This window comes from Rhinolophus ferrumequinum, chromosome 9 (genome assembly GCF_004115265.2).
Source record: "Rhinolophus ferrumequinum isolate MPI-CBG mRhiFer1 chromosome 9, mRhiFer1_v1.p, whole genome shotgun sequence".
Classification (NCBI taxonomy): domain Eukaryota; kingdom Metazoa; phylum Chordata; class Mammalia; order Chiroptera; family Rhinolophidae; genus Rhinolophus; species Rhinolophus ferrumequinum.
In genome coordinates, this window is record NC_046292.1 from 49,219,635 (window position 1) to 49,236,613 (window position 16,979).

General features: G+C 38.3%; 2 protein-coding genes across 16 annotated transcripts in view; one reads left to right on the forward strand and one right to left on the reverse strand.

Moving 5' to 3' along the window:
- The window catches only part of DNAI4 (dynein axonemal intermediate chain 4), a 60,847-nt gene extending 57,341 nt beyond the window's left edge, over nt 1–3,506 (reverse strand). The window contains exons 1-2 of the mRNA XM_033114499.1: nt 2,956–3,506; nt 2,175–2,553 (exon numbers count right to left, since the gene is read on the reverse strand). Of these exons, the coding sequence (XP_032970390.1) occupies nt 2,175–2,553; nt 2,956–3,506 (930 nt within the window). The remainder of the gene's footprint in view (nt 1–2,174; nt 2,554–2,955) is intronic.
- The window catches only part of MIER1 (MIER1 transcriptional regulator), a 94,196-nt gene continuing 79,627 nt past the window's right edge, over nt 2,411–16,979 (forward strand). Inside the window, exons 1-5 of one of the 15 annotated variants that reach the window (XM_033113583.1) lie at nt 2,422–2,607; nt 3,730–3,830; nt 5,938–6,046; nt 6,556–6,632; nt 16,838–16,862. In XM_033113583.1, the coding sequence (XP_032969474.1) occupies nt 2,541–2,607; nt 3,730–3,830; nt 5,938–6,046; nt 6,556–6,632; nt 16,838–16,862 (379 nt within the window). In that variant the 5' untranslated portion in view covers nt 2,422–2,540. Of the gene's footprint in view, nt 2,608–2,825; nt 2,942–2,987; nt 3,112–3,729; nt 3,831–5,937; nt 6,047–6,555; nt 6,633–7,866; nt 8,076–16,837; nt 16,863–16,979 lie in introns of those variants that run through there. The other 14 variants (XM_033113580.1, XM_033113581.1, XM_033113594.1 and 11 more) reach the window with 14 other exon arrangements.

Here is a 16,979-nt window from a genome sequence, read left to right on the forward strand (position 1 = left end):
AAATTGGAGAAAGTGGAAAATTGATAAATACATGTTTCATGAGATCCTTTCCGAGATCAGGATTAAGTCCTAAAAGGAGGAAGATGAGACGTAACGTTAGGTCAAACCAATGGTTGTAAATTTTAGCGTCTGTGAAATTAGATAACATGGCTAACTCAATAAGTTAAGGTTATACTACCTCCCATCTCCCACCCCATTCTTTCCTTAATAGGTAATCTATGAATTTGCCATTATTTAAGAAATACCCAAGGGAATTTTTCTTTCTAACACTCTTAGCTACTATGAGAGTTTTATGACTTTTTAGAAAATTTACATGAATTCAACTTACCGTTACCTTGAGACTTCCATACTGACATGTAAAAAACACGAGACAAGATGAGAATAACCAGTCACTGCAGGACCAAACTCATTCATTCATTGTTAAGTCAACAAATATTTGAGCGCCTTCGTCATTCTAGGCAATAGCAGTGAACAAAACAAAAATCTCTGCCCTTACGGACAAACAAGTATATAATATACCAAGTAGGGATAAGTTTTATGGAGAAAAATAAAGCAACATGGAGCAATTGGAAGTGCTAGGAGGAGGAAGTATTATTATTTTATGTAAAGTGGTTAGAGGATTCTTTGATGACATCTAAAGGAAATTAGTGAGTTATGAGATTATCTGGGGGTACAGCATTCCAAAAGACAGCAATTGTGCACACCTTGAAGTGGGAAAATAATGTGCCTGATATTGTTGTGGAACAATATTGAGTGTAATTAGTCAAGGGGAAGAGTTTAAGGTGAGACACTGTATGGTCATGTAAGTACGTGAGCTTTTATTGAGTGAAATGAGAAAAATTAGAGAAGGGTTTTGAGAAGAGCCACAGTGATTGAGGGTGTTGGCAAAACCATTTAGGTGGTTACTGGCAATGTTACAGTGGCTTACATCAGCGTGGTAGCCCGGATTTATTTTGCAGGTAGAAATGGTAGAATCTGCTGATGGAGTGGGATATTAGAGAAGTCAAGGGTAAGTCCAGGCTTTTTCACTGATTAACTGGATGAATGGAAATTGCCATTTTACTGCAGAGTAGGTTAGAAAAGTAAGTTCAGTTTTGGATATGAATTTTGAGATGTCTGTTAACTTCTAAGTGCAGATGTTTGATTTTTTTTTAAGTCTTTTCTTAGGAGAGGTGTTGGCTAGATATAAACTTGTGAATCATCAACACAGGTGATTTTTAAAAGAAAGACTAATGAAGTGAAGACTGACCCCAGCAACACTCCAATGTTTGGATGTGGGAGAGATGAAGAAGTACCAGCAAAGTATTTTGAAAACTAGGTATAAAGCAAGCAGAAAACTATGGAAGAGTGGTATCCCAGAAACCAAATGAAGTGACTCAAAACTCAAGAAGTGCTAAACTAGAACAAACCTGCTGATGGGTTAGTTAAGAACGAAACTGATACATGACTGCTGCATTTAGCTGGACGGTTACTGGTGACCTTTATGAAAGCTATTTTGCTGGAGTGGTAGGCGGGGCAAAAACCTGAGTACCATATTCAAGTGAGAACGGAAGGTTCTCTCCCGAGAACTTTCAACAAGCTTTGCTGAAGGAAAATTAGCTGAGAGGGAGAAGATTGGAGAGATGTTCAAAGTCTGAGAAGAGGGAACAAAAGGAGTCTCAAGTGTGGGAGAGCGAATAAATTTGGGAAATTTAGCGGCATTGCTGGGCAGCACTAAAGACCATTTAAGTTGTACGTGAGACGAGTCCCTAGAGCTGTGTGCTTTTCTCCGCTTCCCGTTCAACTGTTTCAGGAATGAGTTTTAAGACAGGATGGTAGGAGGAGGAGGCAGAAAAGATACCTCGATTACAGAACACAGTAATCTTCAGTTTGGTGGCTAATGAAGGTGAGAAGACTGAACATCTAGGCATAGCAAGGAAGCAACCAGCTTAAGACTGCAGACCGAACGAAACGGAGAGCAATGAGGAAGGGTGGTTTTAAACAAACTAGGTCTTCTCATACAGCAAGCACAGTAGGGGGGTTGAACAAGGCTGTAGTAGGGCAAGGAAGGAGACATAGCCTCCTGGAAACTTCGAGGGCTGCTGATTGAACCCAGATGCAGCAAGAAATAGGATCTAAAAGAGCTCCCTCCGAGACCCAGGGGGATGGACTTAGGTTTTAGCGCCGGAACTTACAATCCGAGGCTCGGTTGCTTGCGGCTGTTTACCGGTAACATGGGCATGGTGGCGACTGGCTGGGGGAGTGGTCGACCACCCCTTCCCTGTCTGCTTCTGGAGTCCCTGTACCCCAACCCCGAGGTTAGTGGCTCCGGCTGAAGCACCGGAATGTTTGCCGGGCGTCATGGAGACGGTAGAGCCCAGGCTTAACAAGCGGCCGCGCGGTTGGCTGGCGGCTGGAGGCCGAGGAGGAGGGCGGAGGCGGAGGGGAGGGCAGAGGGTTGGTGGAGCAAGAGGAAGCTCGGGACGACGACTAGAAGAAGGAGGCGGGCGGCCCCGGCCCCAGGCCCCTCCCAGGCTCTGAGTCTCCCCGGCTGCAGGCGGATGGATGGGGCTTCTTCAGGCGGTGGCGGCAGCAGCGAAGGTGGCGGCGGCAGCAGCGGCAGCGGCTGTAAGTGCAGCCTCCATAAATCACCTCTCCTCTCCTAGTCCTTTTCGGGATGAGCGACTCCTGAGGTGTCCTCGGTACCCTTTCTCCCCTTCCCCTCCCCCACCGCAGAGTACCGCCCGGAAGACCCTTAACTTCCGGGGAGGGGCTGCGAGAGAACGCGCCCGTCTCGATTCTCTTCGGGGAGTGGCGCTGGCCGTCCAAGGCGCATGCGTCGCTCCCTGTCGCCGCCCCCCTACCCCTACCCAACCCCCGCAAAGCCCGGTCCTTTGCTTTGGCGGTGGCTGCGGGGCTGAGCTTCTCCGGCGTCTGCAGCGCGCTGGGAATCCGCAGCGGAGTGAGTTCGCCTACCCAGTTCGCCTCCGCCCCTTTTTCCTGTCGGCCCCGGATCGTGATCGGGGTGGGGCTAAGCTGACCACCCCCTGTGGCTCCGCCTCTTTTCTCCTGTTATCTCTGGGTTCTGGTCCCAGCCGGGAGGAAGCGTCCTGCTCGTATTGCAGCCCTGTGGTGAGCAGGATGCTTGGCAAACCGACCCTATTCAGAGGGAGTGAGGGAGGGAAGGAGAGACTTGAAGTGGGCATCATTGTGAGGGAACGAGGTCCTCCCGATCGGTGGGGGGATCCCTGGGGACAGATGCCTCCCCCGCCTTTGAATGGGCTTGCTCCAGCTTTTAGTGAAGGATCTCTGGCCTGGAACCCAAATCTGGTCCTCCCTTGCTGCGTGACCTTGACCGAGTCACTACCCCTCTCTCCTCTCTGGCCCCAGTTATCCCTAAAGCTTCCTCCAACGCTAAAATTCTTTACTTTTGCAGAAAAGCTTATGCAGTGACAAGACTGGCCGGTCTCCTGAGGCCGCTTAGCCGAGATAACCTGGAGTTTACTAAACCTTCTTTCTTTTTTCATGGGTGGAATGAGATGACCTATTTATTGGAACTGTTTTATTTCTTCACTGTTGGTTATAAATTGCATGACTCAAGATTCATTAATGTTTTTCCAAAATTGTCATGGGATCCTTGCTCCAATTCGTGACCATCTTTTTAAAAATTACAGACAAGGTGAATGGTGAGTTTGCTGTATCACCATCTCTGGTCTAGTTACTACTGAGGCTTTCTTTCCTTTGATCCAGATGGTGTGGTGGCTCGATTCTCCCAGTGCCTGGCGGAGTTTCGGACGTGGTTAAGAACCAACTGGTTGAGGTTCAATGCAGACAAGACGGATGTGATGCTGGTAGGCAGGGGCACACTTGGAGATTAAGGGAGGGAAAATCCAAACTCCCTCAAGTAATATAAATATTATATTACTATTCTTATATGTTCCAGTGTTTGAGAACTGATGGGCCAATAATATTTCCAGAGTTTGAGTGAGATAAAAATAACATGTCAACAATATATGAACTATAAAAATGTCAGTTTGTGATAATCTGATAAAATAGGGCCACTGGCTAAAACTCTATGTGAAAATTGTGAAAAGAAAAACCTAAACTGTTCTTTGAAGAACCAGAAAGCTATATAAGTGTTTTGAGCTGGCATTAATAATAAAAATCAAACTAACAAAAAGATGATGTTGATTGTTGCATAGAGGAGGGGCTTCCAAATGTAATGCATTACTGCTTTGTAACCTGCATCCTGCCTACTAAAGGTAAACTCGCAATTTATCTAAAATGTCATTTAAAAACGTTGGTGAACTTTCTTGATATTTAGGTATTTTCAACCAAATTAGTTATCCATAAATTTTTACTTGCACATCATGTGTAGGCTGTCACTTTTAAACAAAAATTTTAAGAAATAGTTTACAAAATAATCTCAAAAGGGACTCATGGACTCTGAAAATTGTTATAGAATTTGTTTTTAGGGTTTTGAATGTGCTGCATTAATCTATTTCATTCAAACGGCCCCAGTGTATAAATTGCTACAAGTATTTTTTTTGGTGCATTTTGTGAGGTACCTTTTTGAGTCACATAACAGATATGTTTGTATAATATGGGTATATTTTACTTATATTTGAATCAGGTGTTGGTACTGAATAAAAGGTTATAATTCTTAGGATATGTAAATTGCCAAAGGCGTTTATTTATTGGTCAGTTTAAAGTACTGGTTGAAGTAAAATTGTGACCCTAAAATGCTTTTGTTAACAGCAAAATAACAACTCTGAGGGGTTCTTGTATGTGTGTGTGTATTACAGCCTTTACAAAATTGTTTAATAACTTTTTAATGGAGTATCCAGTAAAGTGCTTAAAAAGAATTTCCCAATATAATAGCAGTTTTGAGTAGTTTCATGTGATAAAAGTTAATGTCAGTGTCCCTGAAAATAAGGAAGCCTTTAGGTGGAGAATGAGAGCTAGAGGCATTTATTCAGGCTTTGTCTAGTGATTTTTCTTGTTTTGTTTTGGGACACTAGCCATAAATCTCACATAAAATTAGAATTAACCACACTTTTTAGTTTAACTTTAAAATATTACTACAATTAACAACTACCATTTTGGATGTCACAATATTATAAGCTAATAATTTTAACAGCTGATAGGTAATGGTGAATTCCCTGAGGCCTTCAACTCTGTCATGTTTTCAGCTCTTCTAGTATCAGTAGGCTTTAAACATTTATTTTTTGTTTACCCAGGTATAAATATTGACTGTTTTCACGTGAATACAAAGAAGACATCTATTGTGTTAATCCAAAGTGCTGAAGAACTCAGGGTAGTGGAAGGAAGTAAAAAGGAGGGAGCTTCTGGTTTAATAAAAACAGTGTTGCAAACAGAGCTTTTTTTGAAAAGCTCTTCATGACACAGTTAAGTCATTGGAGGTGTTTAAGCATAGGCAGAAAAGCCTGGATATGAGTGGGGAAACATGGTAAGGGATTCCTAGCTAGACAGGGTAGAAATTAACTAAAGACCTTTAAGGTCGTATCCAACACTAACACTCTATGGCTAATGAATAGTTAATTTTTACATATTTGATACTGAAGAGGTAAGCAAACATTTGGAGAAAGACTTCGGTTTCCTTCAGGTGGCTCCTAAAATGTAAGATAAGTATATCACTAGAATAAAATGGGAGTGGAACTGTACTGAGTTCAATAGTAACGTGTTACTGATGACTTACAATATTGGAGCTGTTTTCTCTTTAGTTTTAGACTCTCTGAACCTAAAAAAAAAATCACTGAACCCATGTTTATAAAAATGGAAGGAGAAAAATGTAGAGGGGATTTTTTTTCCTCTATACAATGCCACTTAAAATTAGTAAAATTGATACACAGTATTAATAAACTTAAAGGTAATTTAGCAGTAAGATGGCTACCCATTCAAAGATTTCTTAGAACTCGATTTTCCTGACAATTTCAGAATTCATTCAGTACCTTAAAGGACCATGATCCCCAGCTTTTTATCATACTTGGGATTTTTGTTGATGGTTTTAATGAAGAATCAAAGATTAAATGGGCTTATTTAGCAAGTAAGTTATTCCTATATCTTGCATTTTTGACACTTTTTAATTTTCTTTTTGGTAACCATCTAAATAAATTTCATATATTAGCTTTTGTATTTAAATAGAAAATCCTCCTTCATTCCCATGGTATCATAAAGCCTGAGTTTCTACCTCTAAGCCCCTTATTCTTTTTATCTTTACCCTCCCTAAGTCTATACACATCCATTGTTCTTTGCCTGTAGCTATTTTCATCAAGCATATCAAAGTGAAAACTATGTGAAAATAAACTGACTTTTTAAAAAGTCATTTTTATTTGGAGTCCTAAGGGCTAAGGTAATTCAACAGGGTAACTCTCAGAAATTATATACCTATGATAAAATATTTATTCCCCCAAGGAAACCTGAAAAACACTTTTATATAAGTATTCTAAAAAATAAAATGAAAATACTGTACAGTACAGTTAATGGTAAAAATTGTTTGTAGATTTGGGAACCTTAAAGTTTTCCTTTCTCTTCTTTCCCTTGCTTTTCTTTCAGTAGAAAATGTGCATCAGATGTTTATGTTTAATTGGTTTACAGACTGTCTGTGGACTCTTTTCCTGTCAAATTACCAGGTAATGTCCTTTCACTTAGCAGCTACTTCATATACCTGTAAATGCACAAATTATTATTGGACATAAGAATTTCAAGTTAATGTTGAATCTTTGGAAATAGGAAACTGTTTAATAGAGTTTAGATTTTAAGGAAATACAAATACTTTAAGAAAACATCCTCCCCCATATTGCATTGCAAGTATTAAAGAAAAATTATGTATGTGCAGATTTATGCAATATATTGTAGCACTGGCATCACATTTGGAGGGAATGAATAATTTTCATATTTAACTGGTTGATTTTGGTAGTCATTTTTAAAACTGTATTAAGAGGAACCCTTGAACATTTGGGCAAAAACAGTCTTTTTAAAATAAGACTTTTAAACTCCTACTTCAGTAAAATGTGTTTGTACACGTTTTAATACTACCTTTGTAATAGGCAGTATCTGCCTTAGTAATGGAAGTGAAATATGTTTGTTATTTTGCAATTATTGGCTCTGGCAATCATCAGAATTGGCATCAAAACGAATTGGCAGTTCTAGGCCAATACATTACAATAAACTTTCAAATTGCAGGCATTTTGAAAAGGCATTGCAAATAAGCAAGTTCTCCCTCCATACAGTCAAGTCGGAGATTAGTTATGTTCATCAAAGAGCAGCTTTTCGGTATTTCACATTAAAAAATTTTCTCTAGTGCAAAATTCAACCATTGTACAGTTAGGTTGCCTCTGGCATCTCAGAAGGGGTGTGAGGAAAAGCAAATGAAATACGAAGATAGCAGACTAACACAATCCCTTAATCTCGGCTCTGACTGCTAAAATTTGGAGATGCGGAATTTTACATTTCATGTCGGGAATCAACCGACAGGAATATTTGTCAAGGGATAACCGCTTTCAAAGCGCACTACTTGCCGTTGTTGCATCACAGCAACATCCGTTTTCCAGAAAATGCACTTCAAAATAAGGCCTACATGTAAAATATAAAACGTATCTTTTTCCCTGCGATGTGAATGCTGGACGCGGTTCCTTTGGCACCTTTCCTTGACTTCTCTAGTCCCTAGATCCCTCTTCCCCCGGCTAGAGTCGCGGATCCGCTAGGGCAAGGGAGGCACTCCTCGCTGAGATACCCACCTCCCTTCGATACCCACCTTGACTCCGCCCCCTCCGCGCTGCTCGGGGGAGGGCGACCGCGGGACCGCGCGCGCGTCCCTGCTCCCGCGCGCGCGCGCCGGCCTTTTCCCTCCAGTCCAGCTCAGCCGGGTCGCCGCGAGGGGGCGGAGTGGGGTGTGGTGGGCGCGCTCGGGCGGCTCCTGCGCGTTCCCGCCGAGGCAGTGGCGGCGGGAGCGGCAGAGACGGCGGCAGTGGCGATTAGAGTCCCGTTGCCGAGTCTCACATCCGGGTTCTGGCCGTGACCCAGCTACGGCCGCCGCGGAGATGTGACCCGTCAGTACGGCAAATATGGCGGAGGTAAGGGAGCTCGCTCCCCCTCCCCGTCCCGGAGCCGGGCGCCCCCGGGCCCTGGCCGGGGAGGAGTGGAGTGGGCCTGGCTAGGAGAGGCCCAGCCCTGCTGGCGCCACTGCCCACCTGTTGTCCGGAACAGGCCGCGCTCTGGGCGGGAGCTTTCCCGGGAACTTAGTTGGGATGGGTCCGGGGGGTAAGAGAAAGCGGAAGCGTAGTTGGACTTCGGGGACAGTTTGAAGGGTCTAGTGCTGCGTAGTACTGCGTGCGGAGAGGGGCCGGAGGGGGGAGGTGGCGCCCGCCGGGCAGGGGCGCCTGTGGCGCAACTTCGCCGGCCGGTGTTAGGGGCCAAGAGAGGAGCTGCTGCTTCCTCTTCTTGCGAAGTTTCTTCCCTCCCTAACCGAGATGCTGTTGCGCCCTTCCGCGTCACCCCCTTCCGTTTGCTACTGACATCAGTCTGTGCTGGTGGGGAAAACGTAAGGCAGAACGGCCTTTGATTAATTTTTCTGATGGTGATAAAATAAGCGTGGAGAAGTGAACCTGGCCTTTTGTAATCCAGCCGTCCAGGTTGGGGGAATCTCCCCATTTCTCTAAACAATTCCACCCAACCCCTCGCCCCCAAAGTAGAACCTCTTTTTCTCTACGTTTTAGAAGAGTTGCTTTCTACCTTCCCTTCTTTCACTTTCCAGGCATCCCCACCATTCCAAATATAGTCGATCTTGTAAATTTTTTCTCCCTTTGGGAAAAAAATATTTTTTGCCCCCTTTTTTGTAATTAGACGAGTATCCCAAAGTCCCCTTTCTTTGATGGTAGTTTTACATGTTTGGGCCTCAGATCGGTGGGCAACCATTGTTTTGATTAATTCGAACTTAGTAAAATGCTACTGGAGATTTAAGTTTTTGCCTCTGCTTTAAACCTTAAACATTTGACTTTTTTTAAAAAAAAACTTTTTTCCTTACCCTCGGAAGAATTTTGTTATTCTTTACGTTCCGGACTTCTTCAAGAGGTTATATATTTAGATTTTTTTTGTCTTTTTTTAGTAGAGCCCCCCCCTTAATGATTGAATGATTGACAAAGCATTTCTCGTGTCAATTACTATTTTCATGCTCTCAGGCACCCAAAATCAGACTCAGGAAGTAGCTGATTCTTTTTTACCATCAGTCCTCAAGTTTTGTCTTCCTTATTTGCTAGATGAAGTCAGTGGTACTTTCATCAATCCCATAATATCACTTTTGTAAACCTTGGAATACAGAAACATGATTAGATTATGGGAAACTATTAATTTGGAATTCTTTTCATATACCTGTTGAGTGGAGGGACCTGTTAACTGTTTACTGGTGTGGTACTTAGGTTGCTCCTTCTGTTTGCTTTATGGAAACTGACTTTATATTTATGTCCTGGAGTATTTGCTATTAAAGGAGGACACGGTTTTACTGTAGCAGGACTGTTTGCTGCCAGTATTCTTTTTAAAACATTTCATATTTCTGATGTAAAATTAAATTTAGATCTTATATTAGTTCCATTTCTTTGCTCTTTGTGGTTCAAGAATTGTTCAAGGCACATGAATTGGACAAAACATAATACTTTGTATTTTAAATGTGACTGGATTTATTCTACTCAGCTGAAAGAATTTTAGTCCTGGTGAGGATTGTTTCTTTTCTTCATATAAAAAAGAGGGAGGGATTGTATGTAGCTGGATTTACATACATTTTATCAAATAGTCTTTAGTGGATCTCCCTTTCAGTGAATGGCCAGTTGGTGATGTAGTTTCTTCCCTAGTAGTGCTGCTCACAATGGTTTGAGCATTAAGTTATGTAGTCATATTTTAAAGCAAGATATTATTTAAGAAAAATTACTTAGTATGTGAAAATATGGTGAAATTTAAGTGTAAAAAATCTCACCCAGAAATTTGAACTGCTAGCACACTGAAAACTTAGTATGTAAATGGAAGTTGATTAACATTTTAGTTCTTGTTGTAGAAATTAAAAATGGGTGCCTTAAGAGGAAAAGCAATGTTTTAGTCACTAATCATTTCCTAATATTTTCAAGTGTATATTTCAGTTTCCTGAAAAATTACATCACTTGGAGAATGAAACTCTTATTCTGTAGGAACACATGGATGGTTCAATTTCAAGAAGAAAAATCCTGAATTTTGTTTTCAGTGCATTTATTTAGAGACCTGGTATCTTTTAAAAAGCTCATATTTTATATTCTTCAATTATTTGTAGTTGGTTTCCTTTATAATGAATGTGGAAGAAGAGTGGAGTACCTTCATCTGTGCCTTATAAAAAAATTAAAACATGAAAAGATAAAAAGTAAAGTTAATTTAAAATTTTTTGATTTCAACATTTTAATTGGGATGATTTTAGAAAGTAGTCATTTAAAAAATTAGATGGAGGAGAAATTCTTGGTTTATAAACTGCTTTTACTTGGTTTTATGTCAGCTTTCAGGAGATTCATTCTTTATACTGCCAATGTAAACCGTGTGGTAAAACAATTCATATGCTGTGCTGTTGCACCTACTTTGGTTAAGTAGACTTGAGGATTGAAGCTAACTGGTGAAATAACAGTAAGTGCAAAACAGCAATATATTTTTATTTGATAAATCTGAGGGGAAAACAGATTATTGAAGAAGCATATCTCCAGAGAAAAATATAGGCATTATGCTTCTGGGTTTTTTGTTGTTGTTGTTGTCTCCTATATAGGAGAATGACCCTGACCTTGTTTTTTTTTTTAGGAAAAACTATTTAATTCTTGAATACAAATTGCTTTAGATGCGAATAGAATATACTTGTTTCATATAGTCTGATCATCTCAATCCATAATAGGAAGTATGTATTTAGCAGTTTTTCAAATTGTGGTAACATTAAAAATATACTTAATATGCTTAGAAGAAATGGCATGTGCTCCTTTTCTTAATTTTTTTTGTAATATTTTTCATTGCTTTTTATCCCTTGAAGTTATTTATTTATCTTCTAAAAGGAGGCCAACTTAAAGGAAGGAAATTACAGGGTAGTCACAGTTTTACAAAGCAGTGAGAAAGAAAGAATAAGAGGAAGAAATAGTTGATCCTTTGGGTTTTATAAGGAATGTGGTGTAGGGACCTTAGGGAAGGAACAATTTGTCTTTTATTTCAGAGTTTGTAAACACATAAGGGACTTTCTTCTCAAGGGAAAAAAAAGCCACAGCATAGTGCAAGACCAATCTTTTCACCTAGGCCATATTGCTGTCATAAAAAGAGAAGAAAATGTAATAGACTTGCTTTTCTGTGTTAGTTTTAAGTATTTTAATGTTTCTAGAAACGATACAGAATCTGTTTATTCACTGTCACATCTATTCATTTCTCTTAAAAACAGACTTTTTGCTTAGCATTTTTTGGAGTATATTTAGATTTTGGTTTTTAAGGAAATAGGATCATCTTGACTGCTATTCTTGATAGTGCTTTCTACTCTAAACAAAACTTGTTTCACTATAATGACTTTAGACCTTAAATTGTCTATACTGGTAATGACTTTTTTTTTTTTTTTTTAATATTTATATGTCAGGGCTATTAAGGATTTATCCAAAGTAATCAAGAACACCAATGCACAAGATTCCCCAAAAGCTTAATTCAGGAGAAGTAATAGTCAAAGTGCTTGATAAGGTAGGAAAGGTTGGTGGGCGATATATAGAAGTAAATTACTTTCAGAGAATTCTTGTGAGACTAATTAGTTCCCAGATAATTCAGAAATAAAACACTGCCATTGAAACTTCAGCATGTCTTTATGCAAAGTAATGTTATATAGAAATTTCTTGCCTGAAGTTCAGATCTAGTCCCTGTATATTTCAAAAGATTTGCAAATGGTTTCAAAATTCATTGCGGTGATTAAACTGTTCAAGTACCAGTCGTTGCTTGGGGCCCATTCTGTTTGACATATTCCACTGAATGAGAAATGACTGTTACAGTTACGCTTATGTAGATGTGAAATTCATAAAGTAGTACCCCCAGAAAACTTTTTGCAGATTGAGATCCTCTTACCAATAGTCCTAGATTTAAAAAAAAAAAAAAAATTAGAAGTTTAATATCCCATCCATTTAGCTAAGTACTCCTTAGTAGTGTTCTGTCTTTTGAACAATTCATAATAAAAGTAAAGAACTTACAGCTGAAAGGAATTTGAACTAAACTTGAAGAAATCTAAATCTTATCTTAGAGAAAATGAAACTGAGCAGTTTATGTAATTTGTTCTAGGTTGTGCAGTTAGTCTGTGGCACAATTAAGACTAGACAAGGCTTCTGAATTCCTGATGCATAATAATAGCAATTCATCCTCTAAGTTATTACTAGTGTAGTAAGTTTGCTAATTTTCACTCTAGAATTTTTTTTTTTTTTTTTTATGCCCTAGAATTCCTCAGGATAACAGCAAAGTTAAGTAATTGAATTTTGTATGGAGGAAGAAGGATGGTGAGCCCTTGGCATAGTTCCCCTGCTTTCCTGTGCTGGAATAGGGTCCTTAACTCCTTCCTGGCTTCTATCTTCATGCCCTTTGCTGGGAGAATCTCCACTTTAGTGTTTCCCTTACTAAATAGGTGACGATAGCTCTTAAAGAAATGGTGGTAGAATTGGTTTGAGGGGAAAAACTAGTTCAGTTAGTTATACTCACTGAAAATGGGTTTTTGGTTGCCTGGAATTGAACAGTCTGATAATTACTTTGTGTCTTTAGTGCCTTATTTATTTATTTTTTTAATAATGGTAGTCTTCTAGTTAATTAATCTTTTACTCTCGCTCAGTTTAATAGTTTTCTGGTATATGGGATATTTCTCACCATATTCTAGAAAAATACTGAAGAAACATTTGAACAAATCTGAGGCATTAATAGTTGTGCCACTATTAGCAACTTGATCAATTAAATCATATACTATATGGGTCAAGGTATGAAAATTGCTGTAAGAGTTAATAGAGTTTATTTTTTAAAATTTGATTTAGCCTGCTCATACGATGTCTGTCTAGTGTTATGTTACCCATCTCAGATAAAAGAATTGTGTATGTACCTAAAAGAAAACTAGGTTATTTTTTAAAATTATAGACTTACTAAGGAAAATTAGTGGGGAGTATTAGATTTTCTTAAAAATCTGAAAGTAAAGGAAGTAAATGAGAATGTCTCATAATTCCACAAGATAATCTCTACTGACTTTCTTTTTAAAAATCATGGAGTAATACTTGAAAGTAGTTAGAAATTCCAGCAGTACAAAAAGGTATAAAACGAAAGAAGCCTTCTCTCCTGAACCCATTCCCTAGTGGTAATGATTGTTATCAGATTCTTGTGTATATTCTTTTGGGAAAAACATTTATGTATGTTCGCCCCCAATTTACTCCCTTCGCTACACATTTCTTTTTACATATAAACACACATTTTTTTCTCAGTCAATACAGACAAATCTCATTCTTTTTAATGGATTAGTAGTGTTCAACTGTTTGGAAGAACTGTATTTCATTTCTAACTATTAACAGTTAAATGATGGACTTTGAATTTTTTCCCCAACTTTTTGCTATGAACAACTTTGTGGTAATGAACATTATACATATATCTTGGTCTGCTTTTTTAGGCTTATCAGTAGGGTAAGTTCATGTTGGCAAAAGCATCTCCAGAACAGTTAAACCAACTCATACACCTACCAATAATGTATGAGTGCGTTTTAAATACATTTTAATCCCCAATGTAAAATCATCTTTACTGCTTACATTTTATAGTTCAGTATTGTTATGAGTGAGTACCTATATGGCTTTAGTTTTATTTTTTTTCCCCTCCTTCCCTCTTTCCAATTTACTGTAGTCCTTAATGGTAGATTGTTGCAGTTTTCTTGGAGGGTATTGTTAGACTAGTTCCTAACATGACTGGTTCCTAATATATCCTTCAGAGAATAGTCTGAAATAACAGACGATAACTTGAAACCTTTGAAACCTTTGAAACCTTTGAACAGATGAAAACCGTTTTAAAAAGAAAAAGTAAGGGTAAATGAGGAAGGAGATGAAAAGAGAAATTTTTTTATGAGTTGTTTCCCTGGGAGGTATAGAAGGAATCAGGCCCTAGGCTTTTAGTTCCACCTTCTTCACCTACCATGGAACCTTGATCAAGTCACTTTACTTCCCTGGGTTTGCTAATATATAAAGTGAGGTAGGCAGGGAAGATATTATTGACAGGATTATGGTTATAATCAAGTAACTTTATGCATTTGAAAATATATAGTACTGCATTAACACATGCTGGTTGTGCTGTTTCAAATACCTAAATAAATGCCCTCATTCCACACTGAAATACCAGTATTATGACACTAAACTCTTATTTTGAAAGGTAATTATTTTGTTTGTTGGTTGGGCAAAAGTAATGTTTACGGTATAAACTATTTTCAAATGCCAGTTTTCCAGAATCTTCTCTTTGATAATTAACTTCAAGAAACTGATGTCACTCCCACCCTTCCTAAACCAACACAATAGAATTTTATTTTGAATATAGAATACTAAAATGTATATGTATAGGCAGACTATCCCTGCTTCCCCTCCCCCATCCCATCCTAACCTAGATATACCATCAATCAAATCATGGTTTTTGGAACATTCCAATATGTCTGACATAATATGATCATTAATTCTATCTTTGAACACTGGGTATTCTACTTAATGTCAGCTATGTTTACAAATGCTATACCAGCCCTCAAAACATTTGGTATCTTAATGAATGGAAAATATTTGTGGCCTTTTTCAGAACCTTAAACTGGTAACTATTCACCAATAAAGCAACAATCAGTATGGTATTTATTGTCATTTAGTGCTATTTGAGGCCTTTTACAAACTAAAGTGTGAGTATACAGATACCATTCACAATTCGCTATCTCTGTTATTGCCCATGTCTAACTGAAAATGTACCATTTATTCTTCAGTAGAATAATTTATTTTTAATCAGAAAGCCTTTTTTAATCAGAAGACTGTTAAATTGAATAATTACTGGGGTGTTCAAAAAGAACTAAATGCTTAAAGAACCATTTCTTTAAAGCTCCTAAGTTGAAAAAAAATACTGGTTTTTCTTCTTCATGCCATGCAAACTTGTCTCAAAAATTTACTAAGAAGGAGGAACAGCATTGTAAGGCTGCTCCATGAACAGTGAACCTTGGACCAGATGAAGATAGTCATGAATGGTGCTGTAGCCTTGGACAGAGGTTCTGGTTAAACTTGGGAAATTAAAGTATAATTACATTAAATAAAAGCAGGTTCTTTTTTAAAAAAAATACTGATTTGTTGTGTAACAACTTGTGTGGTGGATAAATTTGTTTTGAGCCAGAAATGCATAGCCCTGCCTGAAAGATGTTAAGCAAACTAGAAACCATTTTTATGGTTACATCATTCTATTTTCTCACCCTACTCTTCAGCTTCCCATTAGAGGAACCAAATTAAAAAAGTAGTGAGTGCTGTTTTGATTATTGTGGCAGAGTAACTTTTAAAGAAATGGTGACACTTGAAAATATCCAATACTGAATATTGTCAGTCTTTTGTTATAATAGGACAGTGCTATAGGCAAGGGCCATTCTCGTGTAAGAATTAAACGGGGGGGAAAAAATAGGACCCTTGAAAAAGTATGCCTCCAGAGAACCTAAGTCACCACATGGAATTTGGAATGTTGTACTACAGTAGTATACTGTGGACAGTTTTCAAAACGGAGTTTTAACACCTTGTAAGAATTTGTCTTAGATGCCTAGCTTTTGAAAAATTGGGCACTTTGCTTATTTCTGTTTTGTTCTTGCCTCTTTGCTCCATTACTAGGCTGAAAGAAGGAAAATATACTAAAGTATCCCTCCTCTCTTTTGCTTTTGGCCTTCCAGCATCTCTGACTTCCTTTGTGCATGGAATAAATAGCACTGAATGAATAGGCACAGTTTTAGTTATAAAGTTTAAGTCATTTGAAGCATCTTTTGAGGTTTTGTTGAGTTTGTTATTAATATATTGTTATATAGGAGTTTATGTTTGTAGATGACTTGATTATAATGGTGAGTTAAGATAAAACACAGCCACAAACTGTCAGGTGGTGATATTACTAAAATAAGTTGCTAACAATTTTATCTTTAAGTTTTCCAGATGCTTGTGGTTAAATGTATGAGAAAGAGAATGGTACAGTAGAAGGAGCTTTATAATTGGGAGTCTTTGTGATCTTCCATCAGATAACTTAACCTCTCTAGATTTAGCATGGAAGGTTGCTAATTTTGTGATAATTTGCAAGTATGTTTGTTAGTAAAGTTAACCTGATGTACTGTTTGGTGCTTAAGTAACATTTTAACTTTTCCTTGGCTTGCTTGCAACATAATTTTTAGTTAAAATAATGTCTTAGATTGTTTCCACCTTTCTTCTGCAACACATTTTAAGCCCAGATCAGCTTGACAGCAAACCTTGTTCCTAGTTTTTCTGCATTGGTTGGAGGGAGTATTCAGGATCAAGATCTAAAATCATATCTCTTAAACCACATATGTTATGGGACCCATATTTGCCTTTAAAATCTGAATCAATTCCATATTATTGTCTTTGTTTCTAGATTCAGGAGTGTTTTGAGTTTTTATTTATGTTTAAATAATTATGTCAAAGAAAGGATTATACGGAAGTTTTAGTTTGTCTTAGACAGTTCAGATACAAAACTTGCTGTAGCTTTTGTTGTCATATTAATCATTGAATAATTTCTGTAATGTCTGTAAGGATTACTGAATAAAGATGCTAATTTTTCTTCCTTTCTCCCCCTGCCCCTTCCCCACCAGCCATCTGTTGAGTCTTCAAGTCCAGGTAGGTATTTTCTATATTTTTTCTAATCTCTTTTTTGAGTAATATTTGTCCTGTTAGTTGCATAAAGGCCAGAGGAGTTAGACTGTCATCTGACTTGCTTTTCTTCTGAATGCTTCT